A 27,377-nucleotide genomic window follows, 5' to 3' on the forward strand; every position below is an offset into this window, starting at 1 on the left:
CTCTCCTGGCTGTACCGCCGCAATGACGGAGCGCAGGGTTTCCATGTGAAAATGCCGCACTCTCAGGGACTTGTTTAATTCTTTTAAGTCCAGAATAGGGTGAAAAGACCCTCCTTTTCGCGGCACCACAAAGTAGATGGAGTAGCGGCCGCAGCCATGTTCGGCGGGAGGTACCAGGGACATGGCCCCTATCTGAATCAGACCTTGCAAAGTCTCCTCTACCGCCGCCCGTTTGGCAGCAGAACCGCATCGGGACTCCACAAACACGTCTCTTACAGGGGCGTCGAATTCTATTCTGTAACCGTCTCTGATCAGGTCCAAGACCCACTGATCTGAGGAAATGTTGGCCCACTCCTCGGCAAAGAGGGAAAGACGTCCTCCGATGACAGGACTCGAGGAGAGGGCCAGCGCACCATCATTGAGAGGGTCGCCCCTGAACTCCAGGCCTTGAGCCAGTGGTTGTGGAATGTTTGTCCGAGCGAAAGGATTTCCTCTGCTGAAAACGGGCATGAGAAGTGAACCCAGCAGAACGCCCCGGGCGGTACCTTCGAGCTTCACGAAAGCGAGGTCTGTAAGAGGAGTGGACCGCCGCACCCTTAGAGGAAGGCCGAGGCCTATCTTCCGGCAAGCGCTGGGGTTTAGCCTCACCCAGGCCCTTCACAATTTTCTCCAACTCCTCACCAAACAGGAGAAGGCCTTGAAAGGGCAACTTCACCAACCTTTGCTTAGAGGCCATGTCCGCCGTCCAATGCCGTAGCCAAAGAAGACGGCGAGCCGCCACTGCTACTGCCATGTGTTTAGCCGAAGCTCTGACAATATCATAAAGGGCGTCAGCAAGAAAGGACAAGGCCGACTCCATCCGCGGAGCCACATCTGAAAAGGGCTCCGCTCCATCACCGGGCTGTTCCACTGCCTGTTGCAACCAAGCCAGGCAGGCTCTAGCAGCATAACAACTGCATGCAGACGCCCAAATAGTGACACCTGCAATTTCAAATGACCGTTTAAGTGCTGATTCCAGTCTACGGTCTTGAATATCCTTCAGGGCAACACCTCCGTCAACAGGGAGGGTAGTTCTCTTTGTCACAGCTGTGACTAGGGCATCCACTTTAGGCATAGCAAAGCGAGCCATATGCTCCTCACTCAGAGGGTATAATTACCTCATAGCCCTGGAAGCTTTCAAAGGTCCCTCGGGGTCAGCCCATTGAGCCGAAATAAGCTCTTGGATGGAGTCATGCAAAGGAAAGGCTCGAGCAGGCTTTTTGGTATTAGCCATCCTAGGATTCACAGAGGAGGCTGTGCCACTGGCAGGGACCTCAATAGAGAGAGCCTGCAGGGCATCAGAAATAAGCACTGGCAGCTCATCACGGTGGAAAATCCTCACCGCGGAGGGATCGTCCAGATCCTGAGTCCCTTCTGCACCAGACTCTGGCTCCTCAGACCATGAAGGCCTGCCAGAGTCCTCCGAATCCTCGCAGCCCGACCACGGGGGAGGGGAAAATGGAGGTGCAGCACTCTCTGAAGGGGAAAGAGCCCTTCTGCGCTTCATATTCTGCCAATGATCAGGGAATAACGCCTCAGAGGGCATACCCAGGCTTTGTGGGAGAGCTCTTTTAAGCATGTATGCTTTATGCATTAAGACAAAATCAGGGGAGAAAAACTCACCCTGGGCACCCGGATCTCTGCCGGGGCTAGTAGCTCTCATATCAGCCTCACTCCGAGGCCTCCCCCCGGGCTCAGGACTCTCCGTCTCAGCGGAGGTCGCGCCATGTGGTAAATTCAAAATGGCGTCCACTGCCAGCTCAGAGCGCGAAGAATCGTCGCTCGCCATGCTCAGGCCGGCTCCAACGTCTGTACAGCACGATTTACAGAGCCCCGCTGCTGATCTGCACTTGCCACACTTGGAACAGCGCTTTACTGTCTCCGCAGCCATCGCCGAAAACGGCGGTAAAATTCAAAACGGAGGTCCGCACCAAATCACCCCGATTGCGGGCCCACCCCGGAGGAGTCAGAAAACACTCTTACCTCACCGGACCAAGTATCACAGCTCCAGTCCCATAGAAGAATCAAAAGAAAACCTCTGTTCCATTTTTTTTTTTTTACGCTGTGAGGAAAGCAGAGGTAAATAGAACTCCGGAGGCTCAGGTAAGTGGGAAAGGCAGGGAAAGGGCGAACCTATGTGCCTGCATCCACTGTTGGTGGGGAAGGACAGGGAAAGCTAAGCAATGTGTCCACATCCACGGAGGTATGGGTAAGGCAGGGAAAGGGCGAACCTATATGCCTTTAAAGTGAAGCTGCTATAGCCTCCAACACCCCTGCTAACAACTGGCAAAAGCACAGGAGCAACCTCCAGGCAGATTTTAGATGGAGCTCGAAGAAGCTGCAGCCACTCTGCTAGGGGAGATAGAGAATACTGAAGAGAGGCAGTGGAGCAAGCTGGTATGAGGCACTGAAAAAAGTGTGCTCTCTATCTCCCTCTGCTGGTTGATGGACACAACCGATCTGTAATGGCTACATCTGCTTGATGACAAGGAAATCTCCTTTATCACGATAGATTCACCAAAAACTCCATACTGTTCCGCACCCATCTGTGCGGACGTGCTGGGCAGCACATCGCTAGAGGCTGACCCCGCCTTCAGGAAGCGCTACCACCTCTTTGGGACGCAGAGTTCCCTGTACAAGTCTCTGCTCGTCCACCGGCATGGGTAGCAGCATCCGTAACTCGGGACTTAAAGTTGTTTCTGCTTCAAGCTAGGGAAGCAGCTCACCTCCCACCACTCCTTCCAGCAGCGAGGATACAGGTCCCGGTATTGATCCTGAAACAGCGAAGCGATCCATAGGTCCCACCAGAGGTATGACAGGTGTAGCGGGGCTAATGTGTTATCTACCTCTCCTTTTAGGCATGAGGAAAAAGTGACGATATTGTCAGATTTCAAGGGAAAAAAGGTAGGACCGGAGCAACTTCACAGCGCTCCCTTCAAGCCATCATCTTGCTCCTTCCGTAATGCCTATTTTTAAAAACGGATCTAGGAGTGATCCAGGAAATTACAGACTGATAAGCTCGACATCAGTGCCGGGCAAAATAATGGAAACTATTATAAAGAACATAATAGCTGAAAACAGACAAACATGGTTTAATGGGACAGAGTTAACATGGATTCAGCCACGGGAAGTCTCACCAATTACCTTCATTTCTTTGAATTTGTGAATAAACATGTGGATAAAGGTCAGCTGGTTGATGCAGTGTATCTAGATTTTCAAAAAGCCTTGCAGCAATTTTAAAAAGGATAGGTAGTGGCAGATTATGTCAGGCATTAATGAAAGCAGGCTCACCTGGCACTCTCCTCACACTCTCACAGGCAGGCTCCTTCTCTTCCAACACTACTCAACCATGCTGCAGATTTAAAGAGGGTAGATACTACTACTAATCATTTCTAAAGTGCTACTAGTCGTGCGCAGCGCTGATACTGGCAGGTGAAGTCAGGCACACAGTGTCTCCCACTCACCTTGCCATACTTTGGGGTTCTACCCAATTGGCTGCATTGGAGCAGTCCATAAACTTCACTTCTGTCATTTGATCCTCCCCTTGTATCTCAGGCCCTTCCAATTCCATAGAAGCAGGTTCCTCCAGCCTTTCGGGTCTTGTTAGGAACTCTACCCCCTTGAATTTGTTGGGAGCAATTACATATTGGCCGTGGATCTAGGGAGGCTCATCTTCCTCAGGGCTTCTCTCTTCACTAACCCTACCCCTGCAAAGTCTCCTGGGCATCTGTGACCTCTCCTCCCCTCCATCCTGGGAATTCCTTGTCTACTGGTGTACTCGGTGTTTCAAGAACCCCTGCCCTTTGTGAGAAAGCAATCTTGGGGACAGATTCAAGGGCTGGGGCAATGGCATGCTCCTGAATATGACAGTATACGTAAGTACCTGGAGAGGGAAAAGAGGAAGAGGAGAAAGATAAGAACTAGGAAACAGGAGGTCAAGACTAGGAATGAGGTTGTGACAGGAAGAATTGCTGCAGCCAAAGAAGGGACACCTCAATCTCCTCTTTCAAGAGCCTAGAACAGCCCTTTCCAGATCCCCTCCTCTTTGAATCCCTCTCAAGATCCCAGAACCTCCCTCTTTAGATCCCAATCATTTCAAATCCTTCCTTCCCTGAACTTCCCACCCTTCCTCTTCCCTATCTTTATCTTCCCTCTTTTCTTTCTCCCCAGCCTCAATCCTCACTCTCTTCTTGCTTCCCTATCCCTGACCTTCTCCATCTTCCCTCTTTTTCTCCATCCTTCAGATCCCCTCCTTCCTCTTCTCCCCTACTACTACTAATCATCATTTCAAAAAGCGTTACTAGACTACTCGGCGTTATACACATTATATGCAGGTAATTTTTTTGTACCTAGGGAAATGGAGGATTAAGTGACTTGCCCAGGATCACAAGGAGCTGCAGTGGGAATTAAACTCAGCTTCACAGGATCTCAGCCTACTGCACTAACATTAGGCCACTCCCCCACTCCAATCTTGATACATGGGATACAAAATATTCAGACACAAAAAATTGTTGGAAAACTATTTAATTTGAATTTAAGCAAATGTGGATGTAATTGTCACATCATTTTAAAACTTTTGAAACAATTTTTTTTTAACACATACTATTTATGTGTACACACAACTATAAAATTGCTTCCATGCTGTTAGGGCATTGCGCAGATTAGGGACATACCATTAGGGCAAAATATAATTTGAAGCCTCAAAAACTTAAAACTTTAGTACCCACTATAAATGGATTAAAAAACCAGTTGTGATCTGATTTAACAGTTTCATGAATTTCATAACTACTATCCCAGAATTAAGGCTTAAAACAGATGAAGGGTGGCAAACCAGAAAGATTTTTGCATCCAATACAGCAAGCTATTCAATTGTGTTCAAACATTTCTTTTCCCACTCCAGCCTTTTTTTTTTTACCATCCTAAATCTCTCTCTCCTCTTTGCCCGTTCCTAGTTCTATCTTGCCTTCTCTCTGTTTCTCCATTTTTAATTTGACTCACGTCTTCCCTTCCCTGCAGCCCACTAATAGCAGGTATTTCTCTCACCGTCTTTTCCCTGAATCCCTCTCTTCTCTTTTGCGCTGCTTTCTTTCCCAGTGTTTTGTTTTCTCATTGGGCCAAGTGAATATTTGGCTAACTGTGAGTTTTGTCCCAAGAGTAGACAATGCTATTCTCATGCAGAATTCTGGTACTATCTGGTTCAAAGTTAGCTACCAGATATGAGCTTATTAAAAGAAACACAACAAAAACCATGGTAGGAAAGAAAGGCAATAGAAATTATAAGAAAGAGGGAAAATTCAGTAGCAATTTGTGCAGTGCTGCAGTACACTTAATGTGTATGAAAGGAGATGAAATGACAACTCTAAAGGGAAAAGGCTAAAGAGGTTAGGGCTCTTCAGCTGAGGGGAGAAATGTTAACGGTCTATAAAATCGTGATTGGAATTGAATGGGTAAACACAAATTGGTGATTGGCCCCTGTTTACAAAGCCGCACTAGCAGCCGTTGATGCGGAAATCCCGACAGCCCATTCAATTTGAATGGGCTGCGTGGCAGCCACTAGCGCAACTTTGTAAACAGGGGGTACACTCTTTCAAAAAATACAACGACTGGGGAACATGCAACAAAGTTACTAAACAGTGCATTTAAATCTCAAACCAGAGAAAATATGTTTTCATTCAATGCATAATTAAGCTCGGAAATTCATTGTTGGAAGATACAGTAAAGGCAGATAGTGGAGCTGAATAATAATCATAAAGTTTTGGACAAATTTCTGGAGAAAACACTCATAAATCATTATGACAGGTTTGGGAAAAGCAGTATGGAATCTTGCTGTTTGCTGAGATTCTGCCAGGCACTTGTGTCCTGGATTGGCCAATGTTGGAAGCAAGATACTGGGCTTGAGGGCCCTTTGGTCAGATCTAGAATGGCAATATTTATATAATCATTATTCACATGTATCAATCTAATGCTTCCACAGAGTTCTGATAAGCAGCAGTACTGGGCAGGGCAGCACAATAATGTATTAATGCTTACAGTATAGAACTTGATAAGTAAGAAGAGCAACTTGAGATACAGTACATTTTAATATATTTACCGCAAATAGCAATTCTCATTTGGGGTCCATGAGAAAATTGATATACACACATCTGGTCCTTAAACTGTTATGCAAGTCTTTTTTTTTTCTTATAACTGCTGACCTCTGGAGGGCGCCACAAGCCATGCTTACTGCCGCCGCAGGCTCACAGTTCTAGCCCCAGTCCACAGTACCCACCTGCCTGCCCCTCAGCTCCCGTGACAGCCCCCCCCCCCTTTTGTTCCTACCGCCCTGCATTTAAATCTGTTTTACCTCAAAGTCAAAGTGGCAGTGAAAGATGTAGGCTCGCCTCGAGCCTTCCTTTCTCTCCAAGTCCTGCCTTCCTCTGATGTAATTTCCTGTTTCTGTGAGGGTGGGACACTCTGAGGGAAGGGAAGGCTTGAGGCAAGCCTGCTTCTTTCACTTGCTGCTGCTTTGACTTTGAGGTAAAACAGGTTTAAACGCAGGGCGGCAGGAACAAAAAGGGGGCTGTCATGGGACAAGGGGGCTGGCAGGTAGGGGGGCTATGGCGAATCACAGGACATGGATGGATGGAGGGGAGGGCAGGGGAAAGAGGAGAGTTGCTGGACATGAATGGATGGAGGGGAGGGCAGGGGAGAGAGGAGAATCATTGGACATGGATGCATGGAGGGGAAGGCATGGGAGAGAGGAGAATAGCTGGACATGGATGGAGAAGACAGCAGGGGAGAGAGGAGAATAGCTGGACATGGATGGAGAAGACAGCAGGGGAGACAGGAGAATAGGAGAGAGGAGAATAGCTGGACATGGATGGAGAGGAGAGCAGGGGAGACAGGAGAATTGCTGGACATGGAGGGGATGGCAGGGATGAAAGGAGAATCGCTGGGCATGGATGGGGGGGGGCGAGGAAAAATGCTGGACATGGATGGAGAAAATAGGCAAAAGCTGGATCCACTCAATACCTCCTCCAGTCAAGTCAGCGGAGGACCCAGCTTTTACTTATGGATGTAGGGCAAGAAATGAAGAAGAAGGAAAGTAAAGAAATAAATGGAAAAAAAAGCCCTGGAAACAGAGTTAAGAGAACAGATAAAGAGCAGCAAAGTCAGAGATTGGGAACAACATGATCAGAAAAACAGTCATCACACAACATCGGTAAAGACGGGGCCAATGTTGGTTCGATGACAGCTTGTGTAGATGCTGGTGCTGAATCAGAAGGCTGATTAGGAGACTGGTGCATCAGCACCAACTCCATGGAAGTGGAATGTGTAGATGCTGGTGCTGAATCAGAAGGCTGATTAGGAGACTGGTGCGTCAGCACCAACTCCATGGAAGTGGAATGTCCCTCACAACACTGAAGTTTCTCAGTATTGGGGGTATTGATGACCTGGGGCTCCTAGCACCATGCTTTGAAGGGGATCAATGTTGGTGCTTCTTTGCCTTTACCTGATACATAACATTGGGGTCCCTCTGTGCTGACGAGTACGATGTTGAATCCAGACATATCTTTGGTGTTGGGTCTGATGCAGATCAGTCCAATGGGGCCCTAACGTGCCCAATGTCAAGGCAGTGGAAGACCTCCACAAAACTGGTGCACACGCCCAGCGTCTGATGCAGCTCCTCCAAGCCATGGGGACTGATGCCTCCAATGTCGATGGACTGGTCTTAGAAACACCAAAATGTTTCTCGTACAGGGCTTCTCTGCTTTTCTGAGAATGTTTCTGCATTTTTAAACAGACAACATAATTGGAGGCCTCATTGTCAGGGCCTAGGCACAAGAGACACCAACTATGGGGGTCGGTCCCAGAAATGACTCTGTTGCACCTAGTGCACCGCTTAAAACCACTGGGAGTATTCTGTGACATTGAGGGAAAAAAACAGTTGATGTGAAATCCAATGGCTCAATTATGAAAAATAAAAAAAATTCTCTTCAAAGAGAGAAAGTTACCCTGGCCAGTGCTTGGGCCTAAGCGGGCCTCAGAAGCAGCACTTTAAAAAACAAACAAAAAATAAGGGAACTTAAACTTTCCTTTAAAAACTATAAATTAAAGGGGTAAGAACTTAGAAAATAAAAATAAGGAATTAAAAATCCTGTACTGTGAGGGAAGGCACTTTCAAAAAGAAAAATAAAAGAAGTGCTGAGGAGACCTCACTGAATGCCACTTCTCTGCTACATGGAAAAATATAGACTGCTGGTTCCGCTCATTCACATCGGGTGGAAAGGCACTTGTGCTTGCACGGTGCAATGTTGCCAAAGGCGGCAGCTAAGAGAGCAAACAGAATGTTAGGAATTATTAGGAAAGGTATGGAAAACAAAAGTGAGAATGTTATAATGCCTCTGTATTGCTCCATGGTGTGACTGTACCTCGAATAATGTATGTAATTCTGGTCACCGCAACTCAAAAAAGATGTAGCGGAATTAGAAAAGGTACAGAGAAGGATGACAAAAATGATACAGGGAATGGGACAACTTCCCTATGAGGAAAGACTAATGCAGCTAGAGCTCTTCAGCTTTGAGAACAGACGGCTGAGGGTAGATGTGATAGTATTTTAGGTCTTTTATTTTAGGAACAGGTAGACGTGAATTACTTGTTTACTCTTTCCAAAAATACTAGAACTAGGGGGAATGCAATGAAGCTACAAAGCAGTAAATTTAAAACAAACTGGAGAAAATATTTCTTCGCTCAACGTGTAATTAAATTCTGGAATTCGTTGCCAGAGAATGTGGTAAAAGCAGTAGCTTAGCAGGATTTTTAAAAAATGTTTGGATAATTTCCCGAAAAGTCCATAAGGGAAAATCCACTGCTTATTTCTAGGATAAGTAAAAAAAAATCTGGGATCTTGCTAGGTACTTGTGACCTGGATTGGCCACTATAGGAAACAGAATACTGGGCTTGATGGATCTTCAGTCTGTCCCAGTAGGGTAACACTTATGTTCTTATGCTTCTTATAGATACACATGTATCCGCACTGAGGTGAACAAAATTTAAGTTACTTGCTGCTGATTCTTCTTCCTCTAGTTCAAATAAAAACAGTGATACATATTTACTTCCAAAGCAGACAGTACAGAATTTATGATTAATTTCATACTTCCCTTACCATGCCTGCTCATAATATCACCAATGAATGAAGTTCTGCTATATATAATGAAATACAGTTATGCCTTATGTCATTCCTCAATATACTCTCCCTCCAGCAGCAAAATTCATGCTACATCCAGTATACATGCCAGTGCAGCAGGCAGCCTGTCAATATTCTTTGAGAACCCTTAGATCTATTATTGCCTACTGTCCAATGTTGACACTCCTATCTACATGTCCTTTTTTATTTGTATTATTATTATTAAGCTGTGCAACCTTAGGCATTTCCCCTTTTTCTCACTCCAATTACTAATCTTCCTCCTCCTCCTCCCCCCCCCCCCCCCAAGCATCACTGGGATCCCATTCCTTACTGTCAGTCTCTAGGTCTTACTAAGCTGTGAGTAAGCCAGGGGTTGGAAGGACTGAGAATGAATGCTGAGCCTCTCCAATCATCCTGGGCCTCTGCCATCTTGGCCCCTGACCCCAGGATTGATAAGCCTGATACATCCACATCAAGAAATCAGGGAAAAAGAACCCGAAAGCTTTACACATACACCCTTCCCTGACTCACAGAACACAAAACATTAGCGGTGGGGGTGAGCAGAAGGACCTGGCAAATCATGTTCTCACTGGGTACCAACTGTATAGACAGCTGCTCTCCAAGGATCATGAACATTTTGTTTTTTCCGGATATCCCTAATGAATATGAGTGAAAAAGATATGCATACAATGGAGGTAGTATGCATACAAATCACTCATGGATATTAAGGAAAATTGGAAAAATCATCCCTATTACTGAATATCACTGGTCAAGGATGATAAAGGCTGAATATAAGTGATCTAAACTACTACTATTTAGCATTTCTACAGCGCTACAAGGCGTACGCAGCGCTGCACAAACTTAGAAGAAAGACAGTCCCTACTCAAAGAGCTTACAATCTAATAGACAAAAAATAAATAAAGTAAGCAAATCAAATCAATTAATGTGAACAGGAAGGAAGAAAGGAGGGTAGGTGGAGGCGAGTGGTCTAACATAGACTGCAAACACATTTAACAACTAGAGATGTCGTCAGATTTGCCAGGAAACAAGTAGATCACCGTGACACTGCAAAATACTTAAAACGATGTCAAGGTGAGATACAATTTTTTTTAATGTTATGATTGCATTTTGAATTAATTTTGTATATCATCTATTTTGTACTCTGCATTGAACCCAACGCGGGGATACTAGTGGTCAACAAGTTAGCATTTGATTTGATTTGGTACAATATTCTAAGAAGACCTGAATATTCAAAAACAGTATTGAAATATAATATGAATCTGGCAAGTCAGGCGACGGCTGGGTGCTTTTTAAGGCAGCAGACAAAAATCAGATTTGTTAACTTTCTGTCACAATAAGAGGCAACATAACATATGAACAATACAGTTTACGTATATTAGTTAATACTTCTCCTTCAAGTTTATATGAAATATCTCCATCTGAAGTGCTTTACTGTAATGTTATTGCACCACAGCTAGATTCACGTTTCAATGTAACATGTGGAGCATAAAAAAAATTGTGCTTACAGGTTTCCGAAGGAAGTAAAGCGATAGAGATCCAACCAAAGGTATGTCTCCAATTAATGGTTCTAGGATAACCCTCATAGTACCACAGAGCTGTAAAACAAATCAGTTTCGTAAATATGATACCACCTCCTCACTGTATACAACTAAAGCATTACCAAGAGACTGCTGCAGCAAATATAAAACATTTATGTAAAAAATGCTTAAGCACACATTGATTATGGTTCATTTGCAATAAGAGAGTTTCCTCCAGTTATATGTGTATGACAGTAATGGCGAACCTTTCAGAGACCAAGTGCCCAAACAGCAACCCAAAATGTAATTATTTATCACAAAGTGCCGGTACTCATTATGGGCGGGGTCACCACATATAACTCCACCCCTATGATAGCCACACCTCTTACACCAGCCATGGCGCATATAAACAGACATCATTGAAAATATTATACTAGTATAGGAGAAAAAATAACATGATTTTTTTTTTTTTTTATTATAAATCATTTCTGTAAGCTGTTACAGCTCCAGTATACCCAGTGGAAAATAAGACAGCAGATGTAAATTCTCAAATTGGACATATTCCAAACACTAAAATGAAAATAAAATGATTTTTTTCTACCTTTGTTGTCTGGTGATTTTGTTTTTCTATCCATATTGGTCCTAGTCTCTGATTCTGCTGCTATCTGTTCTCTTAACTCCGTTTCCAGGGCTTCCTTTCCATTTATTTCTTTACTTTCCTCCTTTCTTCTTCATTTCTTGCCCTCCATCCATGTCCAGCAACCCTCCTCTTCCCTCCAGCCACAAATGTCCAGCCACCCTCCTCTCCCCTCCAGCCACCCATGTCCAGCCACCCTCCTCTCCTCCCCACCCTCCCTCCCAGCACCAGGCAGGCCTCCCTCCCAGCACCAGGCCTCCCTCCCTCCCACCAAGCACCAGGCCTCCCTCCCACCCAGCAGCATCCAGCATCAGGCCTCCCTCCCTCCCACCCAGCACCAGGCCTCCCTCCCACCCAGCAGCACCCAGCATCAGGTCTCCCTCCCTCCCACCAAGCACCAGGCCTCCCTCCCACCCAGCAGCACCCAGCACCAGGCCTCCCTCCCTCTCAGCACCAGGGCCTCCCCCTCCTCCTCTGAAATTTAAAAGGCGTACCTCGGGGTTAAGGTGGTGTCGGCAGCGAAAAGCGTGTTCTTTGCTCAGCGCGCCTTCGGCCTTCCCTTCTGTCTCTCAAGCTCTGGTCAAACCTATGGGCGGCCTGGTGCTTGGTTGGTTGGAAGAGGGAGGGAGGGCAGGTGGCCTGGTGCTCGGAGGAAGGGAGAGTGGACGGACCAGCGACGGCGCGTGTGCCAAAGGAGAGGGCTCTGCATGCCCTCTCTGGCACGTGTGCCATAGGTTCGCCATCACTGGTCTATGAGAAAGGTGCTTGGTATATCCTAGCCTTAATGACTGAAGTGAATCCACTAGTATTATTTGGAAATCTTCCACTGAGTAAATCAATGACCGAGTCTCTGACTACAGAACATGGTGGTCTGAAGGAGTTGAAAAGGGTGTCTACAGGATCTATGAAAGAGTCTCAAGTTTTTTCAGGCTAACTCGTGTCAGCTGGAAACATAGGATGCATGGAATGGGATCAGCAGTATAGGCCTAAAGCAAATGTAGCTCTGGTTGTGGAATAAAGGATGCTGGAAACAGCTGCAGCCCTGGGAAGGGATCAATGTGGCCAACTTGGTTGCAATGGTGGTAGTGACACCAGCAAAAGCCTGGGAACAGTAAGTGCAGCACCAACACATCAGGAGAGAGAGATTAAAGGTAGCATGGAAATTCATAGCAGACAGCTTCAATTACTTATTGTTTGTAACCTGCTTAGAATCTCTTTTGAACTTAGCAGAATATAAGAATCATATAGCATAGCACACTAAAATGGCCATTGGTCATCAGAAAGTATATGGAGACAGGCTTAAAGATCTCAATATGTATACTTTGAAAGAAAGGCAGGAGAGAGGAGATATAATCAAAACATTTAAACACTTCTGTGGCATATGAACTGCAATAGAGGCAAGTCTCTCAACTGAAAGGAAGCTTTGGAATGAAGGGGCATAGAATAAAAGTGAAAGGGGAGATACTTGGGAGTAACCTAGGGAAACGCTTCTTCACAGAAAGGGTGGTGAATTAGTGGAATGGCCTCCCAGAGTAGATGAAGACTGCATCTGAATTCAAGGCAGCTTGGGACAGGTATAAAGGATCTGTAAGGAAAGAGGAAGGGATAGTAGATGGTATGAATGGGCGGACTGCATAGGCCACATGTGACCGTCTCTGGGAAAAGGTGACTAAAGTAGCGGATCCAAAATGTTGAGAAGGCTGATTTTTCATGTCATGGGTCTATAAGCAGACTATAAAAGTTATTTGTTCTGAACTTAGCAATTTTTTTATTGTTTTTTTTATTTTTCACATAAAAGGATGGGGGTTCAGATGTTGTATTACAAATTGTTTGCTCTAACAGAATTCATTAAAATCTCATGTTTTGTTTGTGGTGACCTTAGCCATCTTGCCCCAGAGATGGTCACATACAGTCTTTATATGCCTTCATTTTCTATGTTTGTGTGTTACTAATTTGGGCCATTTGCTTGTTGTACAGCCTTGTCATTTCCTGACAAGCGTCAGGAAAGGCAATGACAATAATAACAAAGAAACAACTAATACCTTATTTAAAAAAAAAATCATTCTTTGATATGGATCTCTCTCTCATTCCTGTGGCAATATTGCGCGTACAGTTTTTGAAAGCACCTCCTATTTAGCAACACCCATGAAAATAGCTAAAACTTCATTTAAAATGAATTGCTTTTTTGCTGTACCCATCTCTACTGCATACTACCTACCACAACAATTAGTGCAGCACAAATAGTTGAAAACACAGCTCTGGAAAATGGATTGTTTTGAAGAGATGCAGTTTTTAACCGAAAGAAGATGAGCAAATACGCAAAATATATTATGTTATGTAAACAGAGGTGACCAAGTATTGTCTCTGTTGACTTATCTTAAGCAGGCAAACTGGTATTTTGAGGCATACTCCTGCTTTTAAATTTCTACCACAGAAAGAATAAGTCATCTGCATAACATAAGAATTTACCTGAATGCTCTTCACACCAGCTCTGCAGAAGTACTTCTTGATCTCTAAATCAATTTCACAGTTGCCTACAAAACTAAAACAGGAAACATATACACATTAGGAATTTCAGTTTAGTTGCTGGAAATAATAATGCATCAGATGATGTTTAAGAGCCACAGAATACCAAACAAGACAACAAAGATGAGTGTTGAGCAGTGACCAGAAAACACCTGAATGGCAAAGCACTCTCAACCTTGACATGAGTTGGCTAGGTAGACTGGCACATACTGCGGAATTGGGAAAAATTAATACCTCAGTTTCATGACTTAGGAAGGGGGTCTTGCATAAACAGTGGACTGGAGACGTCTGGGGTAGAGGAAGAAGTTTTGAAAGAAAATAAATCTTATATTCCAACCAGTCCAGACTTCTATTCTTAAGCACAAAAATAACGGGTACAGTTATAAACTTTATTACATATTTCTGCCTTTCTTTGAATTGAAAAAAAACAAACATGACAGCAGATAAAGAATGTAAGAATTTCAGGTCTGTCCAGTATTTCTGTGTGCTGCCATAGCCCCTTTCATCTGTCTCTACTTTTACCATTTCATAACTGAGGCTTCTCTAGGATTCTCCCATACCTTTTGAAATATGTTATTCTCGTTTTCACCACCTCCCTTGCCACAGCTTCCAGGTTTGTGAATTTTAGGTAGTCTGGTGAAAGTAGCAATACAGGGGCAAAATGGTATCAGGTATTCTAGATGAGACTGTAGCCAGTTTGGAGATGCGCTAACAACATTTTTCAGTAGTTTTATATAGTCCCGTGCTGGACCCTTGTTATCTGGGTTGCCTGGGAACCCAAGCAAACTGATTATATTTGGTATTGGCATACTAACAGAGAAGTATTTGGATTACCAGAAAAAATGTACAAGCCATAAGAAGAAAAAAAAAAAAACAAATAACGTTTTAAAAGAAACTACAGATTTTCTCGACAATTTAAGGAGCATCAAGCAGTAGGGGCAGACTGACCATTGGGAAATAGGGCAGTGCCTGAGGGTGCACAGCAGAGAATGACATGGGGACAAAGTTTGTCCCCGTCCCTGCCAGCCTCATCCCCATCCCCGCAGTGTCGAGAAGCACTGTAAGTTACTGAGTATTGGTCAACCAAATGCACTCTCTCACATTAAAGACTAGTTCAAACAAGCTAATGAGGTCCAACTATATTGGTTAGAGGGATAGCCATCTGCTCATAACATAATTGCTATGATTTTAATCCATGGATCAATAAGTCATCATGTTCATGGATTATTCATGGATGAATAAGTCTTCATGTTCAATTGTAAAGTGCTGCGTACGACTGGTAGCGCTATAAAAGTGATTTATAGTAGTAGTAGTAATTCAAGGTAGTTCTCCTTTCTTCCACAGTACTTCCCGCAATTGTAAGGCCAACAAAATGCTTTCATGAAAATGCTATGGGTCAACTACCGATGTACCTGCAGATTTTTCATTAATGTTAAAGGAATTAAAGTGCAGATTTTTCATTAATGTTAAAGGAATTAAAGGTTAGCACAAGGTATCTGCCACAGGACCCATTTTATTCCTATGGGCCCTGCTGCAGATAACTTGCACTAATCTTTCGTTAAAAATCTTGTGAGTTTTGCTTGTGTATGTTTCAACTTAAAAAAAAAAAAATTAAAGCACCAAAAACAAGTTTCCACTGGTACCACTAGTAGTAGCATACAAAAAAAAAACCACAGCTGCCAAGTTGCCCAGTTATAGGAGGGAGGCTTTTGGCCAGTGCTGGCTTTGAACTTAAATCCCAAAGCAATGTTAATATTTGCAGCCCCAATTCTATCCACTAAAATCAGTGCTTCAGGTCCCATAATGCATCAGGATGGGTTGTCAGAAAGTCTCTCTCCTGGAACTGGGTAACATGGGAGCTCTGATAAATTGATTTTTAAAAGGTTGTCCCCAAAATCACAAGTTCATATGGTCACTGCATTATTCATTTACAGTAAAATTATTTCAACAAATTATTCCTGTAGTTCCAAGTGTTGGAAAGCACCGCACCGTTTGTTATTACTAACATTAATTATCACTGCTCTTGAAGACACAAACTAAAACCTCAAAAGATCTGGAAGCACCAGTTTAGTAAGAAATGAATGAATGAATAACTGGCACAGAAGTAGACAGCCAACTCTTCCCTAGCTTCCATCTAGTATAATCAGTTTTGATAGGTGGTAAAGAGCCCTGATCCTTAGTGCCCTAGGACCCAGATTACTGTCAGTCCATCCCTGTCATGCAGCTACCACCTGATACCCTTCTTGTCACAATTACTACTATTACTACTACTATTTAGCATTTCTATAGCGCTACAAGGCATACGCAGCGCTGCACAAATATAGAAGAAAGACAGTCCCTGCTCAAAGAGCTTACAATCTAATAGACAAAAAATAAATAAAGTAAGCAAATCAAATCAATTAATGTGAACGGGAAGGAAGAGAGGAGGGTAGGTGGAGGCGAGTGGTTACGAGTCAAAAGCAATGTTAAAGAGGTGGGCTTTCAGTCTAGATTTAAAGGTGGCCAAGGATGGGGCAAGACGTAGGGGCTCAGGAAGTTTATTCCAGGCGTAGGGTGCAGCGAGACAGAAGGCACGAAGTCTGGAGTTGGCAGTAGTGGAGAAGGAAACAGATAAGAAGGATTTATCCATGGAGCGGAGTGCACGGGAAGGGGTGTAGGGAAGGACGAGTGTGGAGAGATACTGGGGAGCAGCAGAGTGAGTACATTTATAGGTTAGTAGAAGAAGTTTGAACAGGATGCGAAAACGGATAGGGAGCCAGTGAAGGGTCTTGAGGAGAGGGGTAGTATGAGTAAAGCGACCCTGGCGGAAGATGAGACGGGCAGCAGAGTTTTGAACCGACTGGAGAGGGGAGAGGTGACTAAGTGGGAGGCCAGCAAGAAGCAGATTGCAGTAGTCTAGACGAGAGGTGACAAGGGTGTGGATGAGGGTTTTGGTAGAGTGCTCGGAAAGAAAGGGGCGGATTTTACGGATGTTGTAAAGAAAGAAACGACAGGTCTTGGCGGTCTGCTGGATATGAGCAGAGAAGGAGAGAGAAGAGTCAAAGATGACCCCAAGGTTTCGAGCTGAGGAGACAGGGAGAATGAGAGAGCCATCAACAGAAATAGAAAACGGGGGGAGCGGGGAGGTGGGTTTGGGGGGGAAAATGAGAAGCTCGGTTTTGGTCATATTTAATTTCAGGTGGCATTGAGACATCCAGGCAGCAATGTCAGACAAGCACGCTGAAACTTTGGTTTGGATGCAAGGTGAGATATCAGGGGTAGAAAGGTAGATTTGGGAATCATCAGCATAGAGATGGTAGGAAAAGCCATGGGATGAGATTAATGAACCAAGGGAAGAAGTGTAGATAGAAAAGAGGAGGGGACCAAGAACAGAACCCTGAGGTATGCCGACAGGCAGAGGGATAGAAGTAGAAGAGGATCCACCAGAGTGAACACTAAAGGTGCGGAGGGAGAGGTAGGAAGAGAAACAGGAAAGGACAGAGCCCTGGAATCCAAGTGAGGACAGGGTATCGAGAAGTATGCTGTGATCGACAGTGTCAAAAGCAGCGGAAAGATCAAGAAGAATGAGGATGGAATATTGACCTCTGGATTTAGCCAGTAATAGGTCATTGGAGACTTTAGTAAGCGCAGTTTCGGTTGAGTGGAGAGGGCGAAAACCAGATTGTAATGGGTCAAGAATAGCATGTGAGGAGAGAAAATCAAGGCAGCGGCGGTGAACAGCACGCTCAAGTAATTTGGAGAGAAAAGGAAGGAGGGAGATGGGTCGGTAATTAGAGGGACAAGTAGGGTCAAGTGAAGGCTTCTTAAGGAGAGGTGTGACCACAGCATGTGGAATCACTGTACAATATCCCTCATGCAGTCCACATAACAGCATGCTACAAATTCCTAACGACCACCCTTCCTGAACCACAAATACAAAGCAGAAACTGCTTGCTAAACTGAATGGTTTACGGCAAATTTCATTTGATACACCGCTCTTCCTTTAAGCAATAAGAGCAGTGTACAACAGTTAAAATCAAAAATTAAAAACAAGAGAAAAGAATGCCATGCCACAATAGGAAAGCACACTTAAAAAGGAAATAATGTGGGAGGGGAAAAGGGGAGGAATGGGGTAAACAAAAGAGAATCTGATTTAGAGACAATAACTAACAACAACTTATAGTAAAGCAGGAAAGACTTGCAGACATCAGTGAATCATGAAGGATGCCGACTTAATCAACTGTAAGTTAACTGCTTTCTCAAATAAATAAGTCTTCAGCACAGACCTACAATTCTGATAGGATGGTTCAAGTCTCAAGTATTGACAAAAGGGAATTCCATAGTGAAGATGCAGTGCACCTCAACCGCAACTACTTCAGATCCAATAATGACATCTATATACAGATGATAGAATTCCTATGGGTACTAGAATGGCACTCCTGCTTATAATCGAAAGAGAAAAACGCCTATATTCCGACCTAAATCGGGACATGGACGTCTTTCTCACGCGGGTGCCCAAATCGGTATAATCGAAAGCCAATTTCGGGCATTTCCAACTGCACTCCGTTGCGGGAACGAATAAAGTTGATGGGGGCATGTCGGAGGCGTGGTGAAGGCGGGACTGAGGCGTGGTTATCGGCTGAGCAGAGATGTGCGTGCTCGGCCAATAATGGAAAAAAGAAAGGCGTTTTTAGAGAAAATTTAGGTCACTTTTGTTGGACCCGTTTTTTTCACGAACAGGTCCCAAAAAAGTGCCCTAAATGACCAGATGACCACCGGAGGGAACCGGGGATGACCTCCCCTGACTTCCCCAGTGGTCACTAACCCCCTCCCACCAAAAAAAACCGAACGTTAAACACTTTTTTTTCCAACTTGTAAGCCAGCCTCAAATGTCATCCCCAGCTCCATGACAACAGTATGCAGGTCCCCGAAGTAATTTAGTTTAGTTGGTGCTGCGCAGGACCCATGCAGAGAGGAAAAATCGGAAGAAAAAAAAAGCAAGTGCAGTCAGGGATGTCTAAATTACCAAGGTAGTAAAAGGGGGATTTGAACCAGCAACCTTCTGATTACAAGCTCAGTGTTCTAGCCAGTGCACCACACTATTCAGTTGTATAGACATCCTTCCCTTCCATTAAGTCCCTCCAAGTTTCTGTCAGCCAATCACACCGATGTCAGCTAAACGAGCTGTGATTGGCTGACAGAAACTTGGAGGGACTTAATGGAAAGAGAAGGATGTCTAACCAACTGAATAACGTGGTGCACTGGCTAGAGCACTGAGCTTGTAATCAGAAGGTTGCTGGTTCGATTCCCCTTTTTACTATCGGTTTAATTTGGACGTCCCTGACTGCACTTGCTTGCTTGTTTTTTTTTTCTTCCAATTTTTCCTCTCTGCATGGGTCCTGCGCAGCACCAACTAAACTAAAATTGCTCTGGGGACCTGCATACTGCTGTCCTGGAGCTAGGTATGATATCGGAGGCTGGCATAGAGGCATCTCAGGGGGACCAGTGCACTACGAATGCTTGCCCCTCCCACAACCAAATGCCTTGGATTTGGTCGTTTTTGAGCTGGGCCGCTTCGGTTTCGATTATCGCTAAAAAACAAAAACGCCCAGCTCAAAAAACGCCCTAATCCAATGTATTTTCGGAAAAAAAGATGGACGTCCATTTTTTTCGAAAATACAGTTCGGCCCGCCTCTTCACAGACCCGTTCTCAGAGATGGACGTTCTTACACATAGGCGTTCGCGTTTGATTATGCCCCTCACTGTGAAATGCCAACTTTTTTAATGTCAGAATTGGAGAAATTTCTTAATGGTTACCACAACAAACCTTTCAGATATGACCAGTACATAGATGATATCTTCATAATTCGTACTGAAGGAGAAGAGAACCTTAAATATTTCTACAACTCCTTCAATGCATCCCATCCCACAATCATAGTCAAAATGGACTACTTTACAGAAAAGTGTTGACATTTTAGAAACTACAATCTCAATCAGCAATGGTCATATGAAATTTTCTTCGTACAGATTCATAGTTTGTTTCTATCCTCCACATATTAAAAAAAAACAAAATTCCACCCAAGATACAGGACACTGCTGCATCTTCTCAGATCCACAAGATGAGAATTAACATCTCAAAGCTCTAAAAGAATCACTTAAACAAAAGGGCTATCATACCAAAATCATCTCCAAGAAAACTGCATCCGCACTCAAAATATCTAAGGAAAACTTACAATACTACAAGAAAAGGAAAACTGTGGAATATGTACCATTTGTAATAATATATACTCCAAACCTAGAAAACAAAGAAAATTATAAAAGATTTGCAACCCCAGTTTCTGGAGAATGAAATAATTTCCTGATTCCCACTACTAGTCTTCCAGCAACCACTGAACCTGAGTAGAATCCCAAATAGAAAAAAAATTGGCACACAACTCTTTAAGATACAATGCACATTATGCCAGCTCAAATCACTGGACCCAAGATAGGGAAAGACATTCAAAATAAAGGCTCACATTCATGCTTCTCTATAAATATAGCAAATTTGATCCAACAAAAGCAACATGAAGTGAGGCGTTACACCAGTGAAGGAAACCAAAAATTGAGGACATGTACCAATATTCATAGATCTATCATAAACTGTTAACAGAAAAACAAAAACTGGATGACAATTCAGGAAGTGAATATTTCATTAAAGGAAGATTACTCCCATAACAACATTACAATAAAGCTGCTTACAGTAAACTTCAGGAGTACACAAGTATGTAAAATATTTGAAATTAGAATGATCAAACACTGTGAAACACACTAAAGGATTCAAGATAGATATTGGTTTTCTCATCTATAATCAGACAGGGTCTTTCAACTATAAAGTGTTATTGTCCCATCTTCTCTACCTTCCTTTTCCCCCTTAGGGTCATTCCATGTCAAGTGGTCCCTGCGCGACCATCACGGATTTCGATGAAATTTTCTGTGAACATTCATACATGTCCCCAATGAACATTGGTAAAATTTTACATTTGCCGATGCAATACTTGCTGAGATATAGTAATCTGTTTGACCCCATACTACAGCCTTCTATGGTATGACTCCGAGATTTAGGCAACTTTGAGACGATGTATCTCTGGAAATATTTTGTTGAGAGAAACAAAACTTGGCCATCTTGTACAACTTTTTGCGCTCTATTAAACAATAATAAAAAAATCTTCATGAGCGATTTCCATGAAGAAAACTTGGAGCAAACTTGGTCCGAAAAATTTGCGACATGAAAAAATTGTAAAGTTTGTTTTTTATTTATTTATTTTAGATCATTTATACCCCGCTATTTGCCACTTAAAGCAGCCCCAGAGCGGCTTACAATGAACTAATAAAAAACAATTACAATGACAGTTGAGAGGGCAGAAGGGAAGGAAGGGTATATAAATACAATATTTAAAAAATAAGCAGCAGGCAGGGAAAAGAAAACAAAAAGAAGAGAAAGCAAAGAGTAAAGAGAGTCCAGAATCAGATCTTGACTTGCCGAGACATAGTAAGGCTGGAAAGCACACCATTTCCACCATCACTTTATTGTGTGCCAAAAGTTGCAGGAGACTGCGTGCCACCCTACTCCAAAACTCCAATGCAGTAAGGATCGCTGTATATCTCTGGAATTAAAGGTGTGCATGAAACCTTTGCACACAACAACTTATCAACACAAGGTTTTCGAAGGTAAAATTATGTATCATACCTGATAATTTTCTTTCCATTAATCATAGCTGATCAATCCATAGACTGGTGGGTTGTGTCCATCTACCAGCAGGTGGAGATAGAGAGCAAACTTTTGCCTCCCTATATGTGGTCATGTGCTGCCGGAAACTCCTCAGTATGTCGATATCAAAGCTCCATCCGCAGGACTCAGCACTTAGAGAATTACACCCACAAAGGGACACTCTGCCCAGCTCACCACCGCCGAAACGGGGGAGGGGAATTAACCCAGCTCATCCCCACACAAGTGGGGGAGGGGAATCCGTCCAGCTCATCCCCGCGGAGCGGGGGAGGGACACCACACCCGCCGATGCAGGGGGATCTGGCTTATCCTGCAACCGCAACCGCGGGAGGAGCTGACTGACCCTAACACCGCCGAAGCGGGAGGGGTACAAAGCTGCCCTACAGCCGCACGAAGCGGGAGGGAGTGCCGGCAGAATTTAAATCTCAATCCAGCCCCGTAAAACGGAGGGGAGAGGAATGCAGCAGCTCACTGTAACACAAACTCGTCTCAACTCTTGAAGAATCCAAGTGAAAGAAGAACTTGAATACGAAGTCCTCCTGAAGTAACTGAAGGCTAAACTTGAACCTAAAATTCAACCAGAATATAAACAGTACAGATATCTGGGAGGGGCTATGGATTGATCAGCTATGATTAATGGAAAGAAAATTATCAGGTATGATACATAATTTTACCTTCCATATCATCAAGCTGATCAATCCATAGACTGGTGGGATGTACCGAAGCAGTACTCACCCAGGGCGGGACATAGAAATCCCTGACCGCAACACTGAAGCTCCAAACCGGGCCTCCGCCCGAGCAGCCACAGTCAAGCGGTAATGCCTGGCAAAGGTATGGGCCTTCCCCGCGGCCACCTAAGCCGCTGCAATGGCTTCCTTGCCCATCTTGCCACTGTAGGCTTAGAAGCCTGCAGACCCTTACGAGGACCTGTAAACAGGACAAACAGATGATCCGATTTCCGGAAATCATTGGTCACTTCCAAGTATCTGATGATGACTCGTCTCACATCCAGAAATTGATAGCAGAGTATTCCTCTGGGTAGACCTCCCTACGAAAGGAAGGGAGACAGAGCTGCTGAATCACATGGAAGCGAAAAACAATCTTGGGCAGGAAGGAAGGCACTGTGCGAATAGTCACTCCTGCCTCAGTGAACTGCAGAAAAAGCTCTCGACATGAGAGTGCCTGGAGCTCGGAAACTCTTCTGGCTGAAGTGATAGCCACCAAAAAGACTGCTTTCAACGTCAGGTCTTTCAGAGATACCCTCGACAGGGTTCAAAAGGCGGCTTCTGCAATGCTCTTAGCACCAGGTTGAGATTCCACGCAGGCACCACTGAGTGCAGAGGAGGGCGCAGGTGATTAACTCCCTTGAGAAAGCGCACCACATCTGGCTGCGAAGCCAGGGAAGCACCCTTCAGGCGGCCCCTGAAGCAAGCTAGAGCCGCTACCTGAACTTTCAGGGAACTGAGCGACAGGCCTTTGTCCAGACCTTCTTGCAGGAACGCCAACACTGAAGAAATTGGAGCAGTGAAGGGAGAAAGTGAGCCTGCTTCACACCACGCTGCAAAGATACGCCAAACCCTGGCGTAAGCAGTAGAAGTAGAGCGCTTCCTCGCTCTCAGCATAGTGGCGATGACCTTGTCTGAGAAGCCCTTCTTTCTCAGACGCTGCCGCTCAATAGCCAGGCCGTAAGACCAAAGGGGGAGGGATCCTCCATCACCACGGGACCCTGATGAAACAGGCCCTGCTCCACTGGCAGCCGCAGAGGATCGCCGACTGAGAGCCTGATCAAGTCCGCATACCAGGGACGTCTGGGCCAATCCGGACCCACCAGGATTACCCTGCCGGGATGCTTTGCCACCCGGTCTAGCACCCTGCCCAACATGGGCCAGGGCGGGAACACATAGAGAAGCTCTTGTGTCGGCCACTGTTGGAGAAGAGCATCTACTCCCAGGGATCGAGGGTCCCGTCCTCTGCTGAAAAAGCGCGGCACTTGACAATTGGCCGATGACGCCATCAGATCTAGGCTCGGCTGGCCCCAGCGCTTCGTGATGCCCAAGAATGCCTGAGCAGATAGCTGCCACTCTCCGGGCTCCAAGGTATGGCGACTGAGAAAGTCCGCCTTGACATTCATGACTCCGGCAATGTGGGCCGCTGACAGCTGTTCCAGGTTCGCTTCCACCCACTGGCATAGATTCATGGCCTCCTTGGCTAGAGGGGCACTCTTGGTACCTCCCTGGCGGTTGACATAGGCCACAGCCGTGGCATTGTCCGACAGGACCCGTACAGGCTTCAACACCAGTACCGGGATGAACTCCAACAACACCAACCGAATGGCTCTGAGTTCCAGGAGGTTGATAGACCACTTGCCTCTGCAGGAGACCAGAGCCCCTGCGCTGTCCTTCCCAAGCAGTGGGCTCCCCAGCCCATCAAAGAGGCGTCTGTCATGACGACAATCCACTCCGGGGTCACCAGAGGCATCCCTGCAGACAACTTGTCTGTCTGCGTCCACCAGCTCAGCGCCTTGCGCACTGCTGGGTCCAAGGGAAGGCGCACAGCATAATCCTCCGACATCGGAGTCCAGCGCAGCAGCAGAGATTGTTGTAGTGGTCTCATATGAGCCCTGGCCCAGGGCACTACTTCCATCGTGGCCGTCATAGAGCCCAACAGCTGCACGTAGTCCCAAGCCCGAATAGGAGAGGCTACTAGGAACTAGTCCACCTGAGCCTGAAACTTGACAATCCGATTGTCCGGCAGGAACACTCTGCCCACTTGGGTGTCGAATCCAACTCCCAGATACTCCAGGGACTGAGTCGGGCGCAGCTGGCTTTACTCCCAGTTGATGATCCACCCCAGGGAGCTCAAAAGAGCAACCACCCGGTTCACAGCTTTGCCGCACTCTGCATAAGAGGGGGCTTGGATCAACCAGTCGTCCAGATAAGGATGGACTTGTTCCTTCCTCAGGAAGGCCGCGATGACCACCATTACTTTGGAGAAGGTCCGCGGAGCAGTAGCCAACCCGAACGGGAGGGCTCTGAACTGGAAGTGTCGGCCCAGTACTGCAAAACGCAGAAAGCGTTGATGAGGAGGCCAGATGGGAATATGCAAGTACGCTTCCTTGATGTCCAAGGATGCCAGGAACTCTCCTGCCTTCACTGCCGCTATAACAGAGCGGAGGGTCTCCATGCGAAAGTGCCGAACTTTCAAGGCCCAATTGACCCCTCTGAGGTCGAGGATAGGCCGGACAGAACCTCCTTTCTTTGGTATCACAAAGAAAAAGGAGTAACATCCCTTGCCAAGCTGATTTTCTGGCACCGGAACGACCGCACCCAGGCGGATCAGATTGTTCAAGGTCTGCTGCACTACCACAGCTTTGACCGGAGACTTGCAGGGAGAGAGTACAAACCCGTCTTTTAAGGGTCGGCAGAACTCTAGCTTGTAGCCGTCTCTGATGACTTCCAGCACCCAAGCGTCTGAAGTTATTGTGGTCCACTCGCCCATAAACGAGGACAGCCGTCCTCCAATCTGCACTGGGGCGTGGACCAAGGCCCCGTCATTGGGTACGAGACCCTGGGGGAGGACCGGAGGGAGCACCTCCGGGACGGCGGTCTCTGCGAAAGGAATGCTGCTTGGGGGAGAAGTTCCTCTTGAAGGAAGAGGGGGCAGAGGAGCCCGACCTGCCCGGGCGGTACCGACGGGCTTCCTGAAACCGTCCTCTGGAGGTACCAGGGCGAGTAGTAGCCCGAACCCTGACCTCTGGTAACTTCTTGCCCTTAGACATGCCGAGATCGGTCACGATTTTGTCCAGCTCGACCCCAAAGAGCAGCTTGCCTTTAAACGGCAATCTAGCCAGGCGGGATTTAGAGGCGTGGTCAGCAGACCAATGTTTCAGCCAAAGCCACCGCCGCGCAGAGATTGTCTGAGCCATGCCTTTAGCTGAGGCCCTCAAGACATCATACAGCAAGTCTGCCAAATAGGCTAAGCCCGATTCCAGGGCCGGCCAATCAGCCCTCAAGGAAAGATCCGAGGGGAAAACCCGCTGCACCATAGTCAGGCACGCCCTGGCCACATAGGAGCCGCAAATTGAGGCCTGCAAACTTAAAGCAGCTGCCTCAAAGGACGACCTTAAGGCCGCCTCCAATCTTCTGTCTTGGGCGTCCTTTAGGGCCGTGCCACCTTCCACCGGCAACGCCGTTTTCTTAGTCACCGCAGTGATTAAAGAATCCACGGTAGGCCACAGATAGGCCTCACGTTCACTTTCAGTCAAAGGATAGAGGCGGGACATAGCCCTAGCCACTTTAAGGCTCGCTTCCGGGACATCCCATTGAGCCGCAATTAAGGTGTGCATGGCAACATGCACGTGGAAGGTTCTAGGCGGGCGCTTCGTCCCCAGCATAATGGCAGAGCCAACAGGGGCTGAGGGAGAGATGTCCTCCGGAGAGGAAATCTTCAAAGTGTCCATGGCCTGTACCAACAGGTTGGACAAATCCTCTGAGCTAAAAAGCCGCGCTGCAGAGGGGTCATCCGCTCCATCCGAGCGGGGATCCGTCTCCTCCAAGGAATCCGCAAAGGACCGTTGGGAGACCTCAGATACGCTGCCCTCATCTACATCGGAGGAGACAAAGTCCTCCAAGGCCTGGGAATCAACCTGAGGGCGTTTACCTCTGGGAACCTCAACCTCTTTACCAGACGAGGGAGCAGGGGCAGCGTTTTGCATAAGGAAGGCCTGATGCAGCAGCAAAACAAACTCGGGGGAGAAACCCCCCAGACTGTGTACTTCCGCAGCCTGGGCAACAGCCCTAGACGCACCCTCAACCGGCGCTCGCAAGAGCGGGGGAGAGACATGCTGCGCATCCAAAATGGCGTCCGGCGCAACACTCCGCGAAGAAGGCGCGCGGGAAGAACGGCGTTTAACTTTAGCCGCTTTTGTGCCGTCGCCCAAATTAAGGGCGTTCATGGCATTAATGTCTCCAACCTCAAGGGCGGCCCAAGAAGAAGCCGTCCGAGCCGCGTGGCCGGCCAAGATGGCGGAGGCAAGGAGCGGGGGATGGGCGTTTATGGCGGGAAAAATCGCCACGCCGGAGGAAGGACCGGGACATTCATCGGCCACGAAACTGTCACCCAACAAGGGCGAATCAGGCTTTAAGACCCCCGCATCCCCTCTAGAAGCGCCCAAGCGATCCGGGGAGCGACTCTTTACGCCCTCGCCCTCCGACGCCATATGCCACGTGGAGATAAATCGGGGAACCCCCTGCCCGCAATAAAAAGGTAAAAATTACCTGCTGTCCGCTCCGAGCTGTAACGACCTGGTGTCCCAGTGAGTAGCTGCAATAAACGTTTAAATAAACGTCGAAATAAACGCCTTTAAGGACGTTCAAAAACATTTTTTTTTTTTTTTTAACGGAGCCAGCGGGAGGGGGGAGAAAAGGAGGGACCTGGCACCACCAGATTTGCACTTGCTCAAAAGAGCCCTCAACCCAGGCACTCAACAAAACCTAAAAATTAGGCTTGGAGGCCTAGCCAGAGCTGCTGCTGTGTGTGACCACCACCTGCTGAGATAGAGAACATACTGAGGAGTTTCCGGCAGCACCTGACCACATATAGGGAGGCAAAAGTTTGCTCTCTATCTCCACCTGCTGGTAGATGGACACAACCCACCAGTCTATGGATTGATCAGCTTGATGATATGGAATATAAAATTTCATTCTCCTAATATTTTCCATTAGTTCA

General features: G+C 46.1%; 1 protein-coding gene across 2 annotated transcripts in view; it reads right to left on the reverse strand.

Moving 5' to 3' along the window:
- The window catches only part of ESYT2 (extended synaptotagmin 2), a 362,124-nt gene that overhangs the window by 182,226 nt on the left and 152,521 nt on the right, over positions 1-27,377 (reverse strand). For both annotated transcript variants that reach the window (XM_030198737.1, XM_030198732.1), the window contains exons 5-6: positions 13,850-13,922; positions 10,732-10,821 (exon numbers count right to left, since the gene is read on the reverse strand). In XM_030198737.1, the coding sequence (XP_030054597.1) occupies positions 10,732-10,821; positions 13,850-13,922 (163 nt within the window). The remainder of the gene's footprint in view (positions 1-10,731; positions 10,822-13,849; positions 13,923-27,377) is intronic.

Source organism: Microcaecilia unicolor, chromosome 1 (genome assembly GCF_901765095.1).
Source record: "Microcaecilia unicolor chromosome 1, aMicUni1.1, whole genome shotgun sequence".
NCBI classification, from domain to species: Eukaryota; Metazoa; Chordata; class Amphibia; order Gymnophiona; family Siphonopidae; genus Microcaecilia; species Microcaecilia unicolor.